General features: G+C 50.3%; 1 protein-coding gene across 1 annotated transcript; it reads right to left on the bottom strand.

Moving 5' to 3' along the window:
* Window positions 1–2227: 2227 nt before the first annotated feature.
* On the bottom strand, window positions 2228–5959 carry LOC136635288 (scale keratin-like). The gene is made up of 2 exons (XM_066610441.1): window positions 5937–5959; window positions 2228–2579 (listed from the first exon to the last, which is right to left on the bottom strand). Exons 1-2 carry the CDS (start codon window positions 5957–5959, stop codon window positions 2228–2230), a joined length of 375 nt encoding a protein of 124 aa, XP_066466538.1.
* Between the last annotated feature and the right edge of the window lie 17229 nt (window positions 5960–23188).

Genomic DNA, 23188 nt, shown 5'->3' with positions numbered 1-23188 from the left:
AGGCCGCGCGGGCCCCCCCTCCCCTCCCCCCACAGGGAGGCCTCACAAACACTGTAAAAGCCGGCACCATCCCCTCTCCTTGCCTGCCCAGCTGCGCCATCCCCTGTGGACCCATCTCTCCGGTGTGCAGCGTCCAGCCCTCCTGCATCCCCACCTGCTCCATCCCGTCTTGCCTGCCCTCCTGCACCGTCCCCTGCGGACCTCTCCTCCCAGTGAGCGGCGGCTCGTCTTGCAACGTCATCCCACTCGGCTGTGTCCCTTCCTGCATCCCCTGCTAAACCCCCAGGGAGGGCTCTCTGTGGGTTCGTGGTCAATAAGGAGTTGAAGTCTTTGCTATGGATTCTGGCTAAGCGTACGGATGTTGGCGATCCAATGTGTGGGGGATTTGGAGTTCTAACTCCCACCTGTAGCTTCTGTGGGGACTCCTCACCTGTGCTGTTCAATGTTGTGTTGACTTTGCTTCTTGACTGGCTTTCCTCTCTTCATTGGGGTCTCGAGCTAGCCATTCTTCCCCAAACCACCCTTCAAAAGTCCCATTTGCTTGTGTTAGACTTAGACGCCTCACTGTTGGTCGTTCCTCTTCCCAACCCTCTGCATGACCCTTGTGGATGTTTTTCCTCTATGGACATTATGTTCGCTTTTAAATAAAGTGCAGTCTCTCGGGGTGTTTTAACTACCCCAATAGGGGTTTTGATGTCAACAGGGGTAGGAAAGTTCCTCCCAAGACACGATTGGAGGTTGTTTGAAAGGGTTTGGTTCTGAGATCATCGGTGTAAGGGAACTAGATGTGGGATAATTTTTCAAAAGATGGATGGGTGGGTGGGTGGGTGGATGGATGGATGTTGTTTAAAATTACCTTGTGGCTATGTGTATAAGGTGCATATGAAAATGTAAATGAATCACGTGTTTAGACAGGGGCCTGATCCCCAAGATCTCTCATTAGGTATATGCAAGAATCGGACATCCAAAACACTTGCAGTCCCAAGCACTTTGGATAAGGGCTGCCCAAATTCTACTTTTAAAAATACTAGGATTTTTTTTAAAACAAAGTGTCCTAATTTTAAAAAGTTATGTTACATCTTGAGCAGGAACAAAGTGATCCATACACTCCTCATTGGAAGAGCTGCACAACGATCTCAATGTACCGGCCGTGGATTGCTTTCTCTCCGGACTCTCCCCCAAGCCTGGGATCGTGACCACAGGTCAATGGGGGAACATGGGCTCAGAAATCAGAAGGGCCCAGGTTGAAGGCCTCTCAGGTAGTTCTGGAGAAGACCACTGTCCAAAGCCCTGCCCGTCGCTGTCTGACAACATTGAGGTGGATGATCCAAGGACCTGACTCAATGTCGGGGGGCATCCGATGGTCCTAAGTGGGGTTAAGAAGGAGTAGGGCAGGCAGGAGAGTCAAATTCCAGGCAAGACACAAATGATTCAGGTGCAGAAGGGAGCACATTGTGGTGGACAGGGATTGGCCATTGGGGTCACCTGATTGGGCACATGGGCAAACTCCAACTGCAATATAGATGGCGCCCTTGAAAGGCTGGTGGCACAAATGAGCCCTGATTGGAGACACAAGCACTCCCCTGACCACGCTCCACTGGGTCAATCCTGGGCAGGGCCGGCCCATTCATGAGGCCAACTGAGGCTGTCGCATCAGGCAGGGGTTGGGTGGGTAGTGCCCTTCTCTGACCACACCGTTGTTTGGTACTTTCTGTTTAGCTGGTGAGCTTCTACCATATATGAACAGGAAATTGAGGGGAGGGGGACACAAAACACAAGAGGCAGTTGCTTTGCTGCAGTAAAGATTTAATGACAAAGGAAGAACTCGGCAGACATTGCTTGCGACTTCCAAGGAAGAGAAGCACAAGAGGGAAGCAGCGACACTTGGCACCACCCCAGCCAACTCAAAGGGAAGCCTCCTCAAGGGGTCACAAATAGGATTTGTGTAGGACTTGAGGGCATCCCCTTTGCTTTGACCACAGGGTGGTCTCTGCCTCTGCACAAGGGAGGGGATGTGAGCAGAGAGGAAGCAAAGCACAGTGGGAAAGAGCAAAGGTTTGTAGCAAGATCACGGCCATGGCTGTTGGAGTTGCTGAGCACCCCATCAACGGAGGGGTCGGACGAGGGGTGCTCAGCCCTTCCAGCAGCCAGGCCTGCGAGGTCGTCATCCGTAAACCCGGGTCATGCACATTGGTGGCCGGTGGATCCTGGAGGGGGGGCCTTCCACCTAGTAGTAGTTGCCGTACACAAAACCGCGTCCCCTGCCAAGGAGTCCTGAGCCACTGGAGCGGTAACGACCATATGATCCGCCACCACCACCGGCTGAGTATCCCCCCACAAGGACTGGCTCAAAGGAGGAGGTGAGGATGGATCCTGGAAAGATGATCATGATGGGAGGGGGCTGGATCAAAATCTCCGATTGTGGAATCTGGTTGACGCCGCCCACGTTGGCCCCGGCGAGGATGCCCAGGCTGCTGGCCGACACGGATCCACCTCCACTGCCCATGGAGAGGCTTCCACAGGGCGAGCAGCAGGAACTCAGGAAGGCGAGGCCTCCGATGTCGTAGGAAGAGGAAGAGCTAATCAGTTGGATGCAGGAGGGGGTGACGCAGGAAGGTCCACAGGGGGGGGCAACAGGACATCTTGGAGCGATGGATGGAGTTTGCAGGGGCAGGATTTGGGGGAGGAGGAAGCAGAGAAGGAGGAGTTAAACAGGTGCATTGCAAAGGGCATGAGAACATAAGAAGGGTCCCAATTTGGGGCTTATTCCCTTCATGGATCACTGCCTTGTCGTGGCGAAGGGGCTTGAGTTACTCAGTGAGGCTCTGAGCTATGCCAGGGAGGGGCACCCAAGATGAGAGAGGTCATAGCGGAGAACTCTGACCAAACATGATCCACTGGAGAACATCAGAACAGTCCCACTGGATTAGGCCAAGGGCCCATCTGGTCCAGCTTCCTGGATCTCACATTGGCCCACCAGATGCTTCAGGGATCACACCAGTGAGCAATACACAACCTGCATCCTGGTGCCCTCCCCTGCCTCTGGCCTTCTGAGGTAGCTTACATCAGGATCGTGACCACAATTTCAGAACATCAGATCTTTCCTGCCCAAGGGAGACCCCCCAAGTAATTTTGAAAGAAGCAAAATTAGCTTGATCAGACCTGTGGGAAATTTCTCAGGGGTCTTTCTGTACAGACCAGCTTGGACTCTTAGAACCCCAATCCTATGTATGCCTACTCAGAAGTAAGTCCCATTATAGTCAATGGGGCTTACTACTGGGCAAGTGTGGAAAGGGTGGAATGCAGTCTGAGAAGATGTTAGAGAGAAAGAGAGGGAGAGAGAGAAGAAAGAGAGAGAGGGAGAGAGGGAGGAGTAGTAGTGAGTGAATGAGTGAGTGAGTGAGTGAGAGAGAGAGAGAGAAGTCTTGCGAGCATTCAACAGTAGGACCTTAAAATTTTGAACACCCTCTAAGGTTTGCAAGTGGAATTAGATAGATAGATAGATAGATAGATAGATAGATAGATAGATAGATAGATAGATAGATAGATAGATAGATAGATAGATAGATAGATCATGACAGCCATGAACCTGTGACCGAGATGTGAAGTCTTGTGAGACATGGAAGCAAAGTTTGACCAATCTTTGCAAAAGTTAGACCCAATTTGAGGTTGGCCCTTAGGTTCCTCCTGCATCCCGGAGAGAAAGAGAGAGGGGGGGGAGAGGAGGAGGAGGAGGAGGAGGAGGAGGAGGAGGAGAGAGAGAGAGAGAGAGAGAGAGAGAGAGAATATTCTACTATTCTACTGCACCAAAGAGCCTGTCTCCTGACCTTCCTTGGGGAAGGTCAGGAATATTTTGAATATTCCTATTCAAAAAGGAGACTTGGGGGGTGAAGAGAGAGAGGGGGGGAAGAGAAGGGGAGAGGAGGAGGAGGAGGAGGAGGAGAGAGAGAGAGAGAGAGAGAGAGAGAGAGAGAGAGAGAGCCACCAGACATATTGAAGGAGCTTTCAGAGAGGCATCGTTCCACTTACCAAGCTTTCAGAAGAGGCGTTGAGGGAAGCGGGAAGAGCAGATGGAGGAGTCTGGAGTTGTGAGTCCTTTTATACTGTTGAGGACTCCTGAGTCAGGCCCTCAGAGCACAGACCTGTCTGGATGCGCCCCACCCCAAGGGACCCTGCCTCTTAATTTTGGCATGCCTCCGTTTTCAGCTCTCTGTAATTGGATGCTAATATTACACCCTGAGCGCAATACCGTAGTCTTTCGAGACTGAAGTTTGCCAGCAACCATTACACCCTGCCAGTCCCTTGTCATTATTATTATTAGTAGTAGTAGTAGCAGTTGTAGTACTAGTAAGAATATTTATTCGCCGCGGTTCAAGGCCACTTGTCCAGCCCATCTTTCCTGTGATGACTTCATCTCCTTCGGTCAGATGAAGGGAAACAAACAAACAAAAAAGCATCCCAAAGCACTCCAGGCACAGGCAAGGGAACCTCAGAGATTTGGAAGCCTTCCCCAGCATGTGTGAACCCCTGGGCCACCAGGGGTCAGTACTACAGAATCCCCCCTCCACAGTCACACCTGAGGGGCTTTCAGAGGGTCGAGGAGTCCACACGCGACCTCTTCTGGTCCTCCGAAGGACATCTGAGGCACCCAGAAGGTCTAAAACCCACTTTTGTGATGCTTTGGTTCCTCAGAAGGTCTTAGAAACCCTCCCTGGGCCTTCGAACAGGGCCTCTGTACAGGGTGCCACAGGACTGGTGGCGCAGGAGAGTGGGTGACAGGTCTGCACTGCCTTGTGCCATGTCCCTTGCGCCACCAGGGCATGTGCAACTGCTGCCTCTCCCCAGGTATGCCAGGGCTCTCCTGGAACCCAAATCAGGAAGTATGAATTTTTTCCCACTCCCGGAGAGGTCAGCGTCTTAGTTTGCTGCAGCAAAATTAACCCTTCAAAAACCTTTGTTGAAATAAATAGGTTGCCTCAAAACACTTTATCAACAGTATAGGAAATATATCTGAGTCCTTCCAGCTTCCCTGCATGTGCCTTGGAGTCCTCCACGAGTTACATTTTGGTGCCACCCTATAAAGCCTCTCTTGGGAATCTCTCCGTGGTCCGGTGGGTGGATTTGGCCAATCCTGGCTATCCATTTGAACCAGGATAAGAATATTTAAACAAGGAACATTGTGGAACGTGTCCAAGTGGGACATTGAGGGCTGGGCTCAGTGGTAGAAGTGATGCAGAAGACCCCAGACTCTATATGTGGAAGATCCCAGGCTCATTCCCTGGAACTATCTCTAAATAACAGCTGGGAAATCTAAAACCTGGAGCAGCGCTAGTCACTCAGGCAACAGTCCTATCCATGCTTTCCTGGGAGTAAACCCCATGGACTATAATGGGACTTAATTCTGAGACTTTATATGTAGAAGATCCCAGGCTCACTCCCTGGAACTATCTCTAGATGACAGCTGGGACGGATCTCAAATCCTGGAGAACTGCTAGTCACTCGGGCTACAGTCCTACCCATGCTTTCCTGGGAGTAAACCCACGGACTATAATGGGACTTACTTCTGAGTATACATGCCTAGGCTTGAGCTCTAAGGAAAATAGCTAGATGGGTAAAAGGTCTTTCTCAGAAGGAAGTTTCTTAGAATTGATTTATAAACTGGATTACGGTGGAATATATGTGGTGGGGACCAGGAGCCTGGATGCCCCTTGACCTCTTTGATTTCTTTGTTGCTCTTTGATGTGGGGAAGCCAAACTGCTGTCCTGTCTTGAAGAGCTGTTAAGTGGCACTGATTAACATTGTTTGTCCTGAATATTAAAGAGACGGTTTGTGCTGTTGAAAGGAAGAAGGCGGGAAGGGATCCCAGCTGTTAATGACACACCGAAACTGTTGAAGACCGGACTGTAATAAAAGCAGAAATTATTACCTGGCTCACCACAGCTGCTTGTAAACATCCATGGATAGCCTTGGGCCACAAAACACCGCACCAGACCTTCAGTGTCCACCCTGCGCAACAGGGGCATGGAGGACTCTTTCAGTTAATTAGCTATTCCAGGAACCACTGTGGATTCCATGAATCCATGAATTCGTCAGGTGTCACGGGAGGGCCAACCACGACTCGTCACCTTTACTGTTCTATGTTGTGTTGACTTTGCTTCTTGACTGGGTTTCTTCTCTTCATTGGGGTCTAGAGCTAGCCATTCTTCCCCAAAGCACCCTTCAAAAGTCCCATTTGCTCGTTTTAGACTTAGACGCCTCACTGTTGGTCGTTCCTCTTCCAAACCCTCTGCATGACCCTTGTGGATGTTCTTTCTCTATGAACTTTATATTCCCTTTTAATAAAGTCTGTTCTACTGCACCAAAGAGCCTGTCTCCTGACCTTCCTTGGGGCTGGGAGTGGAAATCTCAAAAAAAGCAAGAACCCAAACACATCTCATGGGGTTCCTCTCGAGGAGACGCATCAGAGCTTCCAAGGGAAGAGGGCTGCAGCCCAGGCCCTTGTGAAGACTCCCAGAGGGTTCCTGCACAGCCCCAGCACTGATTCCTTTTGATAACGTGCAATTCAAGGTGACTGTCCGCACTGAAGTTTCCATCCCATCCAACAAATGGCGTCTTTATACGTACTCTTCAATAGGGCCAGACTTAGGCCAATTGGACCAATGGCTCCCAATGGTGGCCTGTGCCTAAGGGACCCCCCCCCCACGCACACGCACACACACACACACACATCAGGGCAATCTAGTCTTGCATACAATTTTATATCAAAATGTGCTTTGATCCATGAGGTGCATTAACTCACATGTGCTTTTTAAAGGGCCTGGTTTGCTTGCGCTCCATCCTGCTATACCAAGCCCATAATAAACGTTGTTTATGTCTCTACAATTCTGCAGACCTTGGCTGTGAACCTGCTCCCCCCCAAAAAAGGGGCGCTCAGCCCTTCCAGCAGCCAGGCCTGCGAGGTTGTCATCCGTAAACCCGGGTCATGCACATTGGTGGCCGGTGGATCCTGGAGGGGGGGCCTTCCACCTAGTCGAAGGTGATGCGTCGCCCGCCAAGGAATCCTGAGAATCTGGAGCGGAAACGACCGTATGATCCGCCACCACTGCAGGCTGAGTATCCCCCCACGCGGGCTGGCTCACAGGAGGAGGAGAGGATGGGTCCCGGAAGGGTGATCACGACAGGAGAGGGCCGGATCACGACTTCCGACGATGGGGTCTGGTTGACGCAGCCCATGTTGGCCCCGGCGAGGATGCCCAGGCTGCTGGCCGACAAGGATCCTCCACCGCCGCCCATGGAAAGGCCTCCACTGCCCATGGAGAGGCCTCCACATGGCAAGCAGCAGGAACTCAGGGAGCCGAGGCCTCCAATGGGGTAGGAAGAGGAAGAGCTGATCGGTTGGATGCAGGAGGGGGTGACGCAGGAAGGTCCACAGGGGGGGGCAACAGGACATCTTGGAGCGATGGATGGAGTCTGCAGAGGCGGAGGAAGCAGAGAAGCAGAAGTTATAACAGGGACATTGCACGGGATGCATGTCATGGTAGAGACCACACTTTGGCTTTGACAACTGCAGACCTTTGAGGACAGCTCTTGTGTTCCTGCCCTACAAGGAACTTTGGGGGTAGCCGAACTAGCCTAAGCCAGACCAGTGGAAGTTTCTCAGGGGTCTTTCTGCACAAGTCAGCTTGGACCTTGGTGGGCCGCTGTGAGATACAGGAAGTTGGACTAGATGGGCCTATGGCCTGATCCAGTGGGGCTGTTCTTATGATCTTAACTACAATTCCCAGGAGGCCTTGCAGGTCTCTTGTTATCTGGTGTGCTCCCTGGGGCATTTGGTGGGCCACTGTGAGATACAGGAAGCTGGACTAGGTGGGCCTATGGCCAGATCCAGTGGAGCTGTTCTTATGTTCTTAACTACAATTCCCAGGAGGCCTTGCAGGTCTCTTGTTATCTGGTGTGCTCCTTGGGGCGTTTGGTGGGCCGCTGTGAGATACAGGAAGCTGGACTAGATGGACCTATGGCCTGATCCAGTGGGGCTGTTCTTATGTTCTTATGACCCTTAGAAGTTCTTAAGATCCTCTACAGATTCCCAAGCAGGACTATTAGCCAAAAGGAGGCTTGGTTGATGGAGGCTGCAATCCTATATGCACTTTCCTGGGAGTAAGCCCCATTGAACAAAGCAGGACTTACTTCTGAGTAAACATGCATAGGATTGTGTGTGTGTGTGTGTTTGTGTGTGTGTGAGTGTGTGTGTGTGTGTGTGTGTGTGTGAGAGAGAGAGAGAGAGAGAGAGAGAGAGAGGGAGGGAGGGAGGGAGGGAGAGAGAGAGAGATCCCACAAGCCTCCAACAATAGGACCTTCCAATACTGACAATCCCTCCCTCAAATATATGGGAGCAGACTCATGAATGTGTGCCCCAGATCTGAAGCCTTGCAAGACCCAGAGCCAAAGGTCCGACATCTTGCTGACATGCGCTTGGATATGTGAGCACATGTTGAACTCAATTTAGTGTCAAACCCTGGTGTCCTTGTCCCTCGTGTCTCCCGAAGGGGTGGGGAGAAGCCATCAGTCTTCCTTAAAGACTATTTTCCACCCAGCCCACAGGTGTACCCATTTGACTGACGTTGCGTTGATGCAACGTTGGGAGAAATGGCTTCAGAAGAGGCATCGTTCTACTTACCAAGCTTCCAGAAGGGGTGTCAGGAGAAGCGGAGCGGAGCTGATGGAAGAGTCTGGGGCTGTGAGTCCTTTTATACTGTGAAAGTCTTCTGAGTCACGCCCTTCGCAGCAACTTTGGCTGCATCCCACCCCACAGGGCCCGGCTTATTAATTTAGAAATGTCTCCACTCCTCTGTAATAGGATGAGTATATTATACCCTGCCAGTCCCCTGTCATTATATTAATATTAATATATTAATAGTAATAATGATTATTACGAATTTTAGATACCACTTTTCAGCCTGGCTTGCCCAGCCCGTTCTTCCTGTGTTGATGAAAAAAGAAATTGCATACCAAAGGACAGGAACCCTCAGAGATTGGGAAGCCCCTCCCCAGAAACCCCCAAAATACGAACCTTTTTTTAGCCCTTCCAGAAGGGTCAGTGCCTTAATTTGCTGCAGGGAAATTGACAATGTGGTGTGGCTCCTGGACCCACTTGCGTAGTCCACAAACACCTCCGTGGAACGAAATGGGTCAGCTCAGGACGCTTGGTCGGTTTTACAGGAAATGGGTCTGAGCACTTTCAACCTCCCTCCATAGGGGTCTCCGGGGCACGGATCTCCAGGGGTTAAATTCTGGTGCATTCTCAAGAAGCCTCTTTTGGGTGGGTGGGTTTTGTCCTTGCTGGGGGTCCAATGGCAGAGATGAACCAATCCTATGTGTGGGTGGGTGGATTGGCCCAGGGAGCGGGGTAGAAACGTCCATGCCAATCCTATCCCCCCATGGACCTGATCCCACAGCGCAGAGGCTTATCCCCTGGGTAAGGAAACCATCTGTTTCCTTACAGATGAGGCTTCCTGGTCAACCCCCAGCAGTAGCTAGAGGGGGGACAAAGCACTACGTTTTTCAGGGAGCCTCCCCTTTGGAGCCATTCCAGGCATACGGCTCTGTTTTGCTCCCCCCACATGGAACTTGCTCCCCCACCGGGGGGGCCCTTGTATGCTATGTTTTGTCCCTGCAAGACACAGTGCTTTGCACCCCCTCTAGCTATGCCACTGACCCCTCCCCTTCACCATAGCTCACAATTTTGGTGCTGCTGAATGGGAGGGGGGGGAGATTGCATATTTTGGAGAGCTGCTGCAGTCAGTAAGGACAACACTGGATGGATAAGGGGTCTTCCTCAGAAGGAGGGAGGGCACCAGGATGAGATCTCTTGTTATCTGGTGTGCTCCCTGGGGTGTTTGGTGGGCCGCTGTGAAATACAGGAAGCTGGACTAGGTGGGCCTATGGCCTGATCCAGTGGGGCTGTTCTTATGTTCTTAACTGTTGCAGTGACCCTTGGGGGAGCAACCAAGCCCCCAGGCTAGGTTGCTGAATAAGTGCAGGAAAGAATCAAGGAGCCAAGGAAGAGACGAGAGACAGACTTTTAGATTCAAAGCAGAGAGAGAGAAAAGCCGATTCTACTAGCCTCCTCCTGCGTTTTTATTGTACTTGCAACATTGACAGCTACATTCAGTTCTCAGATAAAGCCACATTAGAATCTCATACAGGGGTGAGAACAATGGGTGCTTCTTCACAGAGTGCTGTATCAGCTATTGTCACACTTCAGCCTGGAAACTAGCATTCCTTGTCGGTTTGCCAATAACAAGGGGGGTTTGCCCGCAATTGCCATACCAAGGCTTTCTGTGTGCTTCTGCTTAAGCACTTGAAAATACCACATTGTCCCCCTTTTTATTTTTATTTTTAATTTTGAGATAGCATTTGGCATTGTGGGGTCATTTGACACCATGCAAAATGGACATTGGGATTTCACCATGAATTACATTTACATTATAAGATCATGAGCTATGCAAACATTGGGAAAATTTAAAAACTTGGTTACATACTATGCACTCCCTTAAGGGGGGTGCTAAATGACTATCTTTTAACACAATTATAAAAAGCAAAAACAAACATAAGAACAACAACATTGAACTTTTTATTAGGGGTTCTTGGTTCACTGGATGTCTTCAGGAAACTTTAGTGCCACGCATCTTCACGCACTGTGCTGACACTTAAAACATTTATGTGAAAATAAACAGAATAGCAGAATCTTGCTGCTAAGTTATTAATGAAGCTTGCCCTTTTACTCTGGGTCCGGCAATTATCTGTAAAAGCACATGGGGGGTAAAAGCACATTATATTTAAGCAATTGAGAGAGTGTTAGAGTTAAAGTGAGAGTGAGTAGAAGTTACATCAACATCTTAAGGGATTTATGTCTAAGCATTGAGGATTGTGTGTGAGAAGAAGAGAGCTGTATGTGTGTAAGTTCTATGTGGGGTTCTCAATGTGGAAACTCATTTTGTTACTGAAACAATTCTGTTTCATCTTACACATAGAATTCACATACTCTGCTGTCAGCTAATGGCATTGCACTTTAATACTCATGGTCATCATGTATGACTTATCACATTGACTTCATTTCTGTCATAACCATTGCCTTATGAAATGCTATGCTTTAATGCAAGCTATACTGTTGCCTTAAATGCTGAACTTTGAACTGGAAATGAACTTTGAACTGGAAATAACCTTGTGTAAACCTTTCTGATATAATTAAACCACTACAACTAATTTAAAATATTACTATCTGCTAGTCACTTATATATGAAAACAAAAAGGCCTTAAGGGCTTGATTAGAACTATAGGATTCTGATGGAACAGGATAGAATCAGTCAAAGCTATGGGAACAGGGAGACTTTTTAAAAGCCTGAATAGCTTTGTTATTACCTTTACATAAACATCTTAATAAAAAGAGGTGTAGCTCTGACTAATGACAGAATAAGGTTTAGTTTGACTTTAAAGCTGTAATAACTGCTGCTGGTGGACAAAATGGCTGATGGTTGCCGTTCTGAAAGGTGTGTGGAATGAGAGACACTGAAAAGTTAGGGAACTACTACAAACTAAACTGAAAGGGAGGGGTGAGTTTAGCTTGTTAGTAGCAGTTTGAGGATCAGAACTGGAGCCAAGCTGTTTAAAGCTCTCTTGTACAATTTGCTCTTGTTATAAAGTGTGGTTTTTTTTCTGACCTTCCCTTTGGTATGTAACTACCCCCCTGGTTGGAAACCCATCAGTGAACACTGTGATTGCTTTAGGGATGGGAGTTGGGCGTCTGACTGCTGTAAGGCTGCTGCAAGGAGACTAGCTTTGTGACTGTGGGTGCCTATATTCTGGCAAGTTCTAATCATGTCTGCCAGAGTTAAGTTCCAGACTGCTGATAAGGGTTGAAGTGCCTTTCTGCAGTCCTCATTGGCATTGTCTATAGCAAGTTTCATTAACAGCTCTTCTGCTGCTTCATTATTGTCCACTTGCTTGCCAATGGCTTCCTGGAGGCAGTTCACAAAATCCACGTAGGATTCTGCCGCCCCCTGCCTAATTGTTGCAAAAGACTTTCCAGGCAGCCCTGTTACAGGGACTTTATGTAAAGCCCGTAGTGCAAAATTGGCTGTTTCACTTAAATACTGGTCCCCTAGTTGTACCTGCATGTCTGTAGTGCTGAATTGGCCTTCTCCCGCTAGCTGTTCCCAAATTACGTTGTTTTGTGGATTTTGTGCGCGCAGGCGTGCAGCGTGGATTTCACAAGTTTGGCGAAACTCATTAAGCCACACTGCATTTTGTGCAGGAGTTAAAACCATGCGCATGAGAGATTTCCAATCATAAGGAACTAGACGGTATGCATTGGCAATTCCTTCTAGCAACCCTCTGGAATAGGTGCTTGTGATGCCAAAATCCTTGAGTGCAACCCTTACCTCTTTCAGTGCTGAATAAGGAAGAGTTTGCCACACTCTAGTAACCTGTCCTTGTGCATCGTGACCCTGCACCACAGGACAGAGCAAGGATAGCTCGAGGGATTCTTCTGCTGTTAAATTCTCTGACTTCATGGCCTGGCGAGCCATGGCTTCCATGAAGGAGGGTTGTCTAATGTTTGGTGGTTCTTTTTGCTCTAACAGAGCTGGGGCAGAAGGGGGAGGAGGAGAAATACAAGGGCTTTTAGAAGGAGCATTGTTACTCTCCTGCCCTGGTGGCTCTGGCTTTGGAGTGCAGCTTTTGACAGCATTTAAACAAAGATGCCATAAATGAAGAACTTGAATAGAAGCCCGGGGTTCTTTATGTAAAGTTTCTCCTATACGTTCCCAATCGTGTACCCTAAAAGTGCCTGCCTCCGGATACCATGGGCATTGTTCTCCAATTATACGCACTAAGTCTGTGACCTCCTGTGAGGAAACAGAATGCTGTGCTTTTCGGAGGAGGAACCGTAAGTCATTGCGATGATGCTCTTGCTCAGCCGAAAGGCTGGAACCCATACTCACCTGGGATCCCGAAGGATGATTGACGCGTCTGTAACCTGTGCAAGGCGAGGTGAGCGGGCTGTAGTCTGCGTGGCCCCTGTTTCAGGGTCAGATGAAGCAATGACTGGGAAGCAACCCGAAACAGGCTACTTGATATAGAAAAGAGCAAAGAAGCTTGTTTCCTATACTTAGCTGGCCCCACGTCTGGGCGCCTGGTATAGCTACAATAGCGTTGAGAAGCAACTTGACTTCAGAGACAGGATGCTTATAAGAACAGATGCAGTGAAAAGTCAGAGAGGCAGAATAAACCCGAATGTAGCAACGCAAGGCTGCCTGGGAGACACACAAGACTGTATCTTGTTGCCTGAGGGAGAGTGCTAAAGCAGAAGCACTCTGAGGGTTTGAAAACTGGAGCAACAGAAAGTCAAAGCAATGAATGGGAGGTAGCCAGAGGACAAGCAGCCTGTCTACTGTACCTGATTGTTGCAGAGGGTTCCTGTTCTAGGATTAGAGGTTCCTGTTCTGAGACTAGAAGTCCCTGTTCTAGGATTAGATGTCCCTGCTCGGGCGCCAGATGTTGCAGTGACCCTTGGGGGAGCAACCAAGCCCCCAGGCTAGGTTGCTGAATAAGTGCAGGAAAGAATCAAGGAGCCAAGGAAGAGACGAGAGACAGACTTTTAGATTCAAAGCAGAGAGAGAGAAAAGCCGATTCTACTAGCCTCCTCCTGCGTTTTTATTGTACTTGCAACATTGACAGCTACATTCAGTTCTCAGATAAAGCCACATTAGAATCTCATACAGGGGTGAGAACAATGGGTGCTTCTTCACAGAGTGCTGTATCAGCTATTGTCACACTTCAGCCTGGAAACTAGCATTCCTTGTCGGTTTGCCAATAACAAGGGGGGTTTGCCCGCAATTGCCATACCAAGGCTTTCTGTGTGCTTCTGCTTAAGCAGTTGAAAATACCACATTAACTACAATTCCCAGGAGGCCTTGCAGGTCTCTTGTTATCTGGTGTGCTCCCTGGGGCATTTGGTGGGCCGCTGTGAGATACAGGAAGCTGGACTAGGTGGGCCTATGGCCTGATCCAGTGGGGCTGTTCTTATGTTCTTAACTACAATTCCCAGGAGGCCTTGCAGGTCTCTTGTTATCTGGTGTGCTCCCTGGGGCATTTGGTGGGCTGCTGTGAGATACAGGAAGCTGGACTAGATGGGCCTATGGCCTGCTCCAGTGGGGCTGTTCTTATGTTCTTAACTACAATTCCCAGGAGGCCTTGCAGGTCTCTTGTTTTCTGGTGTGCTCCCTGGGGCGTTTGGTGGGCCGCTGTGAGATACAGGAAGCTGGACTAGGTGGGCCTATGGCCTGATCCAGTGGGGCTGTTCTTATGTTCTTAAGAAGCCATTTCTTAGGTTCAACCTTGGGTTCTGTGGTTTTATCCATGAAGAAGGAGAAGGAGGACCTCAGGCAGCCTCTTGACCTGCTTTCTCTTTGATTTGGGGGTTACAACCTAGTAATCCTGTCCTCGCTTGAGGTGAACTAGTTAAATGGCAGTGTTCATGTTGTCTCCCTGAGTATCAAAGAGAAGGTGTGCGCGGCTGAAGAAGAGGCAGGTGGAGAGGGGATCCCAGCTGTAATTGGTGCACCGAAGCTGTTGAAGTGCAGGTGGTAATAAACACAGAAATTATGACATGGTGGCTGGTCTAGCCCCGGGGTCACCAAACACCACATCAGACCTTCAATGGTCAGCCTTGCAATGGGGGCATGGATGATTAGTTTTGCTATGCAGCGATTCCAGAAAGGTCTATTATTAAACCAGGTCTTGCACCACAGAAGGGCCAAGTGGGGCACTGGTTTGAACCTCTATAGGGGCCGTCGGTCAAGCTTCGGATCCTGTGCGCTGTCCAGGGGGAGGAGGAGGCCAAATATTTCCCCTGACCCTTCCATAAGCCTACCAGTCCCCAGGGGGTCTCCTCAGACATGCACCAGCTCAAGTCCGAGGAGATAAAGTGGGAGTTGCTATGAAGTTGCCCTCACCAAGTGCCACTCCCTCTGCCCTCCATCATGGCTCCATCCTTCCACCCCATTCCTCCCTACATGCCCCATCCGACCCCCTGCCAACTATACATGTCCGTGGGCCTTGCTTGTGTCACTTCCACATACAGGGTCAATTCGGCCTCTCTGAAAGTCTTCTAGACCCACACAGCTGCCAGAACACTGTTTGTGATGGCCGTAATTCAGTTCCGGCAGCAATGAGGCCCGTGAGGATTGACCTGTTGGACATCTATTAGTTTAAATGTACCATATGTCTGATGGAGGGTTCCGTCCTCCACGAATTTGGACTTGAAAACTATAGGAGAAAACAACTTACAGTTCACTTGTCTCAAGTGTAATTTAGCTTGACACGTTGTATTGCTACCTGGTGGTAGGGATCCAGGGGTCCCACACATACCACAAGGTATCACCTAAGTAGCAATGGTGGTCTTAGTGCCACTGGTTGAGAAACACTGCTCCAAGCTTCCTGTTCCACTGGGGAGCCTCTTCCCTGTGCCCCTGATTGCTCTCATTTTGGTGCCAGACAACCGTGACTGCCCAGAAATCTGGGCCCAAACCCTGCTGGGGCGACCGAACCTGGAAGCAACTGGCCGGTGTGAAGAACGGCATAATGGTGAGTTTTGTTCAGCTGGGGGACGGATCGCAGTGGGCACCAGGTCCGGTTTGGCGGCCACCGCTCTAAAACAGGGGTGGCCGATCCCCGGCCCTGGGGACACTTGTGGCCCTCGAGGCCTCTCAATGCGGCCCTCAGGGAACCCCAGTCTCCAATGAGCCTCTGGCCCTCCGGAGATTTATTGGAGCCCGCACTGGACCGACACAACTGCTCTCAGCATGAGGGCGACTGTTTGACCTCTCGCATGAGTGTGGGATGAGGGCACCCTCCACTGCTTGCTGTTTCATGTCTCTGATGCAGTAGCAGCAGCAAAGGAAAGGCCAGCCTTGCTTTGTGCAAGGCCTTTTATAGGCCTTGAGCTATTGCAAGACCTTCATTCATTCATATAAGTTCATCTTTAATATATCCACTTATGTAAACATATGTAAATTTATTCAAATTTTAAATGTAAATTAATTCTTTTTTCCCCCCGGCCCCCAACATAGTGTCAGAGAGCTGATGTGGCCCTCCTGCCAAAAACTTGGGACACCCCTGCCCTAAAGCATCCCTGTGTGGGTCTGTCTGCTGGTACCACCAGCAGCTTCGACAGAGAAGGGAGCTTGCCATGCCCTCTCAAGAGCGATGTCCACAAGACACCCCCTTGTACACCCCCAAATCTGGGGCACGGATGTGTCCTTGTGTAATTTGCACCCCTGTGTAATTACACCAAACAACTCGTATGTGTGACGTTCTCGTACTTAAGGCCTTGTTCCTATAGAAGTGTCAAGAAGGGGCACGGAGCCAACTTGAAATGAAAGAGGACAGGCAAGCCCACCTTTTAATGTCCCAAAATGAAAGGTTTTGTTCTGCCCACCAGGCATATCCGCCGTTCATGCTTCGGAGAGTCAAGTCACAACCCGTCTCCGCAGTCTCAGGCGTGGCAATTTTGACTCTCTGGGGCTGACTCATCCTCTGAAGCACAGAAACAAACCAGATAAATTCTCCTCCCCTTCAGCTCAGCTCCAGTTGAACTTCTTGACAGCCCTTGGTCTTCAGAGCTGCCCACCACGGATGGTAAGTCTGCTTTTTGGAACCTCTTCTGTCCGGGTAGAAAGAGGAGGTTCTTGAATCTGGGTCCTATCTGTCATGGGTTCTGCTTTGGTGTGTGTCTGCTGCTTGCTCGTGAGAAGGCATTGGTGTAGAGAAGGGCTCTCACCTTCTCTACATGCTCCACGTTTTCATGTGCCACTGACCCCAAAGGGCTGGGTGGTTGGCCCGACCCATGTCCCTCCAGGGAGGAAGAGGTTTTGATTTTTGCCGCTGCGCCCAAATCTCTCTGCACTGTCCTTGCCTAGCCCGTGCTGCTTTCTAAGGAACTGACTCCCCCCCCCCCACTCACCCACCCTCTAAAAGAGTAGTGGGACCATCCAGGCTGTTATCTCTTGTTATGTGGTGTGCTCCCTGGGGCATTTGGTGGGCCGCTGTGAGATACAGGAAGCTGGACTAGATGGGCCTATGGCCTGCTCCAGTGGGGCTGTTCTGATGTTCATAGCTTCAGGCAGTGCAACCTCCGGACTGCACCTCCTGCTTAGGCAGATCCCGGTTCTTGCACTACGCAACCCTTCAATGTCCAATGCGGGTGTTTCTTTTCCTTCAATGGTCCCTTCCTGACTTCAGATCTTTCTCCATCACTCTCCTCCGCAGTCGAGCAGTCGCCGCCCTCCCTCATTTGTTGTTTCAGGATCACCTCCCTCTTCCCAAGGCATGCCGTGGGGCCACGAGTGCAAGTTCATAGGGGCCACGTCCAACTGGCCTGCATCCAGTTGTCTTAATCGCCCACGCTCCCGACTGGAGTGATTGATGGAACCAGCTCTGTGGGGACTCGCGGGATGAAGGGTTTTGCATCATCATCCGTGACGGCAGGGAGCGATCAACAGGAAGTAGGTCCTGGCACCAGAGTGCCTTGACTCCAGCGCCTGAAATTTCTCTTTCAATTCAATTTCTATCCAGAATACATTAGCTCAACTCTGCCTCTTCCTTGTTCCTTCCTTTGATTCTCTGCCACTTTCAGACCTTCTACTCCATCCCGGATATGGAAGCCCAAACTCATTTTGACCCAGAACCTGAAGACTTGTGGAAGGCTCAAGGAAGTCCTTCCTAGAGGTACGAATGACTCAAATCCACCTTCTGCCCACCTCTGAATAACCCAAAGGCAAGTCACGATGCTTCACCCAGCTTGAATGGCACTAGCACAGTAGCTCCCAACCTGTGGGTCAGGACCCACTGGTTGGCTGCAACCCAATTTTGGGTGGGGCGCCAAAGGGTGATGGCAAGATCAGAGAACTAAGGCTGCAATCTTAGGCACACTATCCTAGGTAAGTAAGGAGTAAGTGTCATTGTGTTCAATGGCACTTCTGAGTAGATGCACATGGGATTGTGTTGTAAGTGCCTCAAGTCCTGAGGCTATTGAAAAAAATAGTACAGCCCTGTACTGTAGCTGCTAAGAACCCCGTAAATAGCTCAGTTCCTGCAGTTTGCAAGGTGGCTGCTAACTGCCCCGTAAAGAGCTCAGCTCCTGCAGTTTGCACTGTGAAAATATTTTTGTTCTCTCCCCCCCTTCCATTAAAGATTATCTGCAAGCATTCAGATGTCTTCTGGGTCATTCATTTCTTCTGCTTCTAATTTTTGTGCCTGCGATCCTGAGGATTTGACTCAAGTTAATGGGGTTTCTTCAATTTCCATTTCACCCCACGGTCTCCCCTCCTCTGTGGAGCCTGCTGGATAAGTTCACTGGGTGGGACGGACAGGGCTGGCTTCCACGCCATGATCTCCCCTTCTTCGTTTGTATGGGACACAATTTCAGTGCTTGCCATGGGCGCCCTTTTCCCTAGACACACCACTGGGGTCAACCAAAAACACTGATTCCCCAACAAATTGGCCAGCTGGACACCTGAAGAGCTGGGCACCTGCTGTCCAAATCTATGACTGACAGCCCAATTGTAACCAAATTTCCAATGCTGTTGCAGCCCACAAAGCAGCCCCAAGGGAAGAGACAAGCATTGCTTTACCTTGAGGATGACCCTTTGACTGCCCCCCCCCCAGGATGCACACCCTGTTGGCAGGGCTGCGTTGGCGCCAGAAAGTTGGTCAGGTTCCTTGCCCAGCCAGCCTGTATTTCTGAGATGAAGCAACTTGTGCTGCGACAAACACCACCCCAAAGATTTACTGGGAACAGTGAGTCGACCCAAAATTAGGGTGCGCAGCTAGCCCAGCCTTTGCAACGTTCTGGAAGGCCTTGTCCCTGTTGGTGGAACTTCTCTGGTGCCAATGCTCTCAACAACCCAGCCCGTGCATAATGAATTTGGCACTGCAAGGCTGACTTAGTCTTTGGAAACAGGGCAAGAAACAGTGCAGGCGTGTGTGTACATGTCCCCCCACCTCCCACCCCCATATCCTCAGAAGGTAGGTTCCAGCCGCCCCCGTGGATACAGAGAACCTTGGATGGCTGCGGGCTCTACAAAAGTCCCCCCATCAGGCCAAGGAGGTATCTCCCAGAATGGGTCCCCCTCTTGGCCCCTTCTCTGATCTCCACCCAGGCCTCTCACTGACCGCACCTGTCTCTCTTAGGGCGCAATCCTAGCCAAATTCCTAATCATGACATAGCTGGGCCAGTGGGGCATGTGCTGCATCCTGCAGCTGGGTGGCAGTCATGGGGGCCTCCTCAATGTAAGGTTGAAACTCAAACAGACTTTTATTGGCATGTAGTACGTAAGGCAGTGTTTGTCCCCTTACCTCGAAGTTGCATTAGGTTCAAACTCAAACTCAAACAGACCTTTATTGGCATATAGTACGTAAGGCAATGTGCCGTGGGAATGGAAGGATGTCCCATGTCAACACTGGTACTTAAAATGATAAGGAAGGCCAGTTCTATGCTTGGGATCATTAGAAAAGGTATTGAGAACAAAACGGCTAATAGTATAATGCCGCTGTACAAATCGCTGGTAAGGCCACACCTGGAGTATTGCGTCCAGTTCTGGTCACCGCATCTCAAAAAAGACATCGTGGAAATGGAAAAGGTGCAAAAGAGAGCGACTAAGATGATTACTGGGCTGGGGCACCTTCCTTATGAGGAAAGGTTATGGCGTTTGTGCCTCTTCAGCCTTGAAAAGTGGCGCCTGAGGGGGGACATGACTGAGACATACAAAATTATGGAGGGGTGGACAGAGTGGATAGAGAGATGCTCTTTACACTCTCACGTAACACCAGAACCAGGGCACATCCACTCAAATTGAGTGTTGGGAGAGTTAGGACAGACAAAAGAAAAGATTTCTTTACTCAGCGTGTGGTTGGTCTGTGGAACTCCTTGCCACAGGATGTGGTGATGGCGTCTGGCCTGGACGCCTTTAAAAGGGGATTGGACAAGTTTCTGGAGGAAAAATCCATTAGGGGTTACAAGCCATGATCTGTATGTGCACCTCCTGATTTTAGAAATGGGCTGTCAGAAGGCCAGATGCAAGGGAGGGCACCAGGATGAGGTCTGTTGTTATCTGGTGTGCTCCCTGGGGCATTTGGTGGGCCGCTGTGAGATACAGGAAGCTGGACTAGGTGGGCCTATAGCCTGATCCAGTGGGGCTGTTCTTAGGTTCCTAACTACAATTCCCAGAATGCCTTGCAGGTCTCCTGTTATCTGGTGTGATCCCTGGGGCATTTGGTGGGCTGCTGTGAGATACAGGAAGCTGGACTAGATGGGTCTATAGCCTGATCCAGTGGGGCTGTTCTTAGGTTCCTAACTACAATTCCCAGAATGCCTTGCAGGTCTCTTGTTATCTGGTGCGCTCCTGGGGCATTTGGTGGGCCGCTGTGAGATACAGGAAGCTGGACTAGATGGGCCTATGGCTTGATCCAGTGGGGCTGTTCACTGTAAGAACATAAGAACAGCCCCACTGGATCAAGCCATAGGCCCATCTAGTCCAGCTTCCTGTATCTCACAGCGGCCCACCAAATGCCCCAGGGATCACACCACATAGTGTCCATCACGACCTTAAAAAATTCCACCTCCCAAACAGTTTGGTCATCCTCGCCATTAGGCAGGCCTCTGGCATTCTTTATCTGTTGCTTAAAGTGACGTTCACATAAAAAAGGATTAAGAAGGAACTTGGAGCCCACAGAATGAGGGCAGGCAGTCAAGCCCAGGGCCATCTCAGGAGTCCTCAGTGTGCCGAATGGGGCACTCCGGGGCTGACTCGGTCTGGTGAAATGCAGAAAGCCACAGTATAAATTCTCTCACTCTCCAGCCCTTCTCCAGCCTCGTTCTCTGGGCGTCCCTTTGCCTTCTGGTCTACAGCTGCTCCTGTGTTTGGTGAGTCTCCTGAATTTTCTTATGGCAGGTTGGAAAGGGGGGTTGGGTTCTGAAATTCTGATCCTGTTCATTACGGATCCTGCCTTCGAACACCGCTTGGTTCGTTATATTCTGCATGAAATGATCTTTCCCATGTTTCCCACCCGTGACTGGTGCTGGGCTAGATCCGCTGCTGGGTCCACAGTTAGTTGCCCGGTGCTCTGTGCAAAGCGCCGGGTAGCAGAGAGACATGGGGTGGGCAGGAGAGGCAGGGAGGAAGCCTTCTGGGCAGGCAGAGGGTGGGGGGAGGCTGGCGGGGGAAGGCGCAGGGTGGGGGAGCTGAGCTCCACCGGATCCAGAGCCCCATGTTGGGCCACAGGGCCCACCACAGAACGTCTTGATTCTCCGCTGGCTGAAGAGCTGCAGCAGAATCAAGTAACCCCATTGCGGGGCTCCTTCCCTTACTCAGGGGAAGGGGACGAAAGCCCCCAAGGAGCTGCTGGTGTCTGCCCAGCACACTCAGGGTCCTGCAATAGTCATTTTGGTGCCATGGGAGCCCAAAATGCCCAAAAAACGCCAGGCAGCTCAGGACCCAAAAAATGCCAGGCAGCTCAGGGCTACCAAGTGAAGAGGAGGAGGAACTAGAGACGGGAAGAGAGTATGTCGGGGAAACAAATCATATAGGATTTATTAAGTTATAGCAAATGCAGCTGCCATCCTGATCACACTGTCCACCCTTAATAAACACAGTGGGGCTTGTTTCTGAGTAGACACGGATCGGATTTTGCTGTAAGGCAAGTCTTGGGGGGCGAAGAAATTTGCACAGCCAGTTTCGAAACAAACTAGATTCCCGAACTGCGGCTACGCAGGAAGCAGATGGTAGCTCTGCTGAAGGAGCTGCGCCCTTGGATGGAAATTACCTGGCGGGGGGACAGAGTGAGTGGGGGGACGGGACAGAGAGAACCATGCAGAGGCTGAGTGTGGCGCTGATCCCAGGCGCCTGTAAATCACTCTTCAAGAGGTAATTACTCTTCAACTCTTCAATCCCTCAGTCCCTCTTCAATGTCGTCACTTCTACCCAAAGCCAACTCAAGGGAGACACATTATGCGCCTCGCATGAAATGGGGAGGCCAGCACTGAACAAAAATGGGGGGGAGCCTGCACGCCACTTGCAGACAATGTTGTGGGTTGAAGGGCTGCCCCATTTCTGCATGGGTCGCTTGACTGAAAGCTTTATGGCCGTGAAAGGGTGCGGGATGATGGTGCTCTGGTTGGAGTTGACCACTCATTATCGTTTCAGACTCACCTGCCGCTTGCCAAGATGTCCGCCACCGGAATGGGGAGCCGTGGCACAGGTGCAGAAGTCCAGATTCCTCCCTATACCTTTACGCCGATATTGGTCACGCTTCAACTTGGAGGGAGCCAAGAAGCCATTGTCATCAATATGTCTATTATGTTGTTGTTGGCAACCTTCAGTCTCGAAAGACTCTGGTATCGCGCTCTGAAAGGTGGTTCTGGCACAGCGTCTAGTGTGGCTGAAAAGGCCAATTTGGGAGTGACAATCCCTTCCATGCTGGGAGCAAGTGCAGTCTGTCCCTGGCCTGTCTCCCTGGCTGTGGGCCTTCCTTCTTTGCCTCTTTGCCTCAGACTGTTGGCCAAGTGTCTCTTCAAACTGGGAAAGGCCATGAGCTCACCAATGGATCAAGTGCAGCCCAGTCCCTCTCTGCTTCGCGCCCAGTCCCTTGAACTGGTCGAGGCCGTTGCTCCGTCTCCTTTATCTTTTCTTGCAAATTCGCTATGAAGCCTGAGCTTCCTTCCTGCCAAAGCACCCATTGAGGCTCAGAATCCGGAGGCCACGGAGATGTGGATGGGATGAACTTTCTTTGAGGAGCCCTAGATGTATCAGGGGACAGGAGAATTTATGATGCTTTCAGCCCCCTAACCTCCCCCATCGCCTGTGCTCTTTAACACACCTTCCCTGCATCTTGAGAGCCTCTGCTGAGAACCTTTTGTTGTCTCTTTGGATGCAATAAATGTGTTCTCTGCCTCTTTCCGTTAAAGCTTGCCTGCCAGCATCAAAATGGTTCCTGTGCCTTTGAATTAATGGTTCAATATTTCCATGGGTGGGGTGGTTGAGATGGTCCCCATAAGGGGTTCTCTCTACGCAGCACAGAAGGCCTCTGTTCATCCAAGACAGTATCATAAAATCTCTGATGGATGTGGCA

Source organism: Tiliqua scincoides, chromosome 15 (genome assembly GCF_035046505.1).
Source record: "Tiliqua scincoides isolate rTilSci1 chromosome 15, rTilSci1.hap2, whole genome shotgun sequence".
Taxonomy (NCBI): Eukaryota; Metazoa; Chordata; class Lepidosauria; order Squamata; family Scincidae; genus Tiliqua; species Tiliqua scincoides.
This window is presented reverse-complemented; position numbering and strand designations above follow the sequence as displayed.

Excerpts from the sequence above, each read along its gene's own strand:
- LOC136635288 (XM_066610441.1), bottom strand. The coding sequence starts at position 5,959 with ATGGATGTTTACAAGCAGCTGTG. Across the intron at positions 2,580-5,936 it reads GATGTTTACAAGCAGCTGTG|CTCTTCCTCTTCCTACGACA; the intron begins GTGAGCCAGGTA and ends CCAACTGATTAG.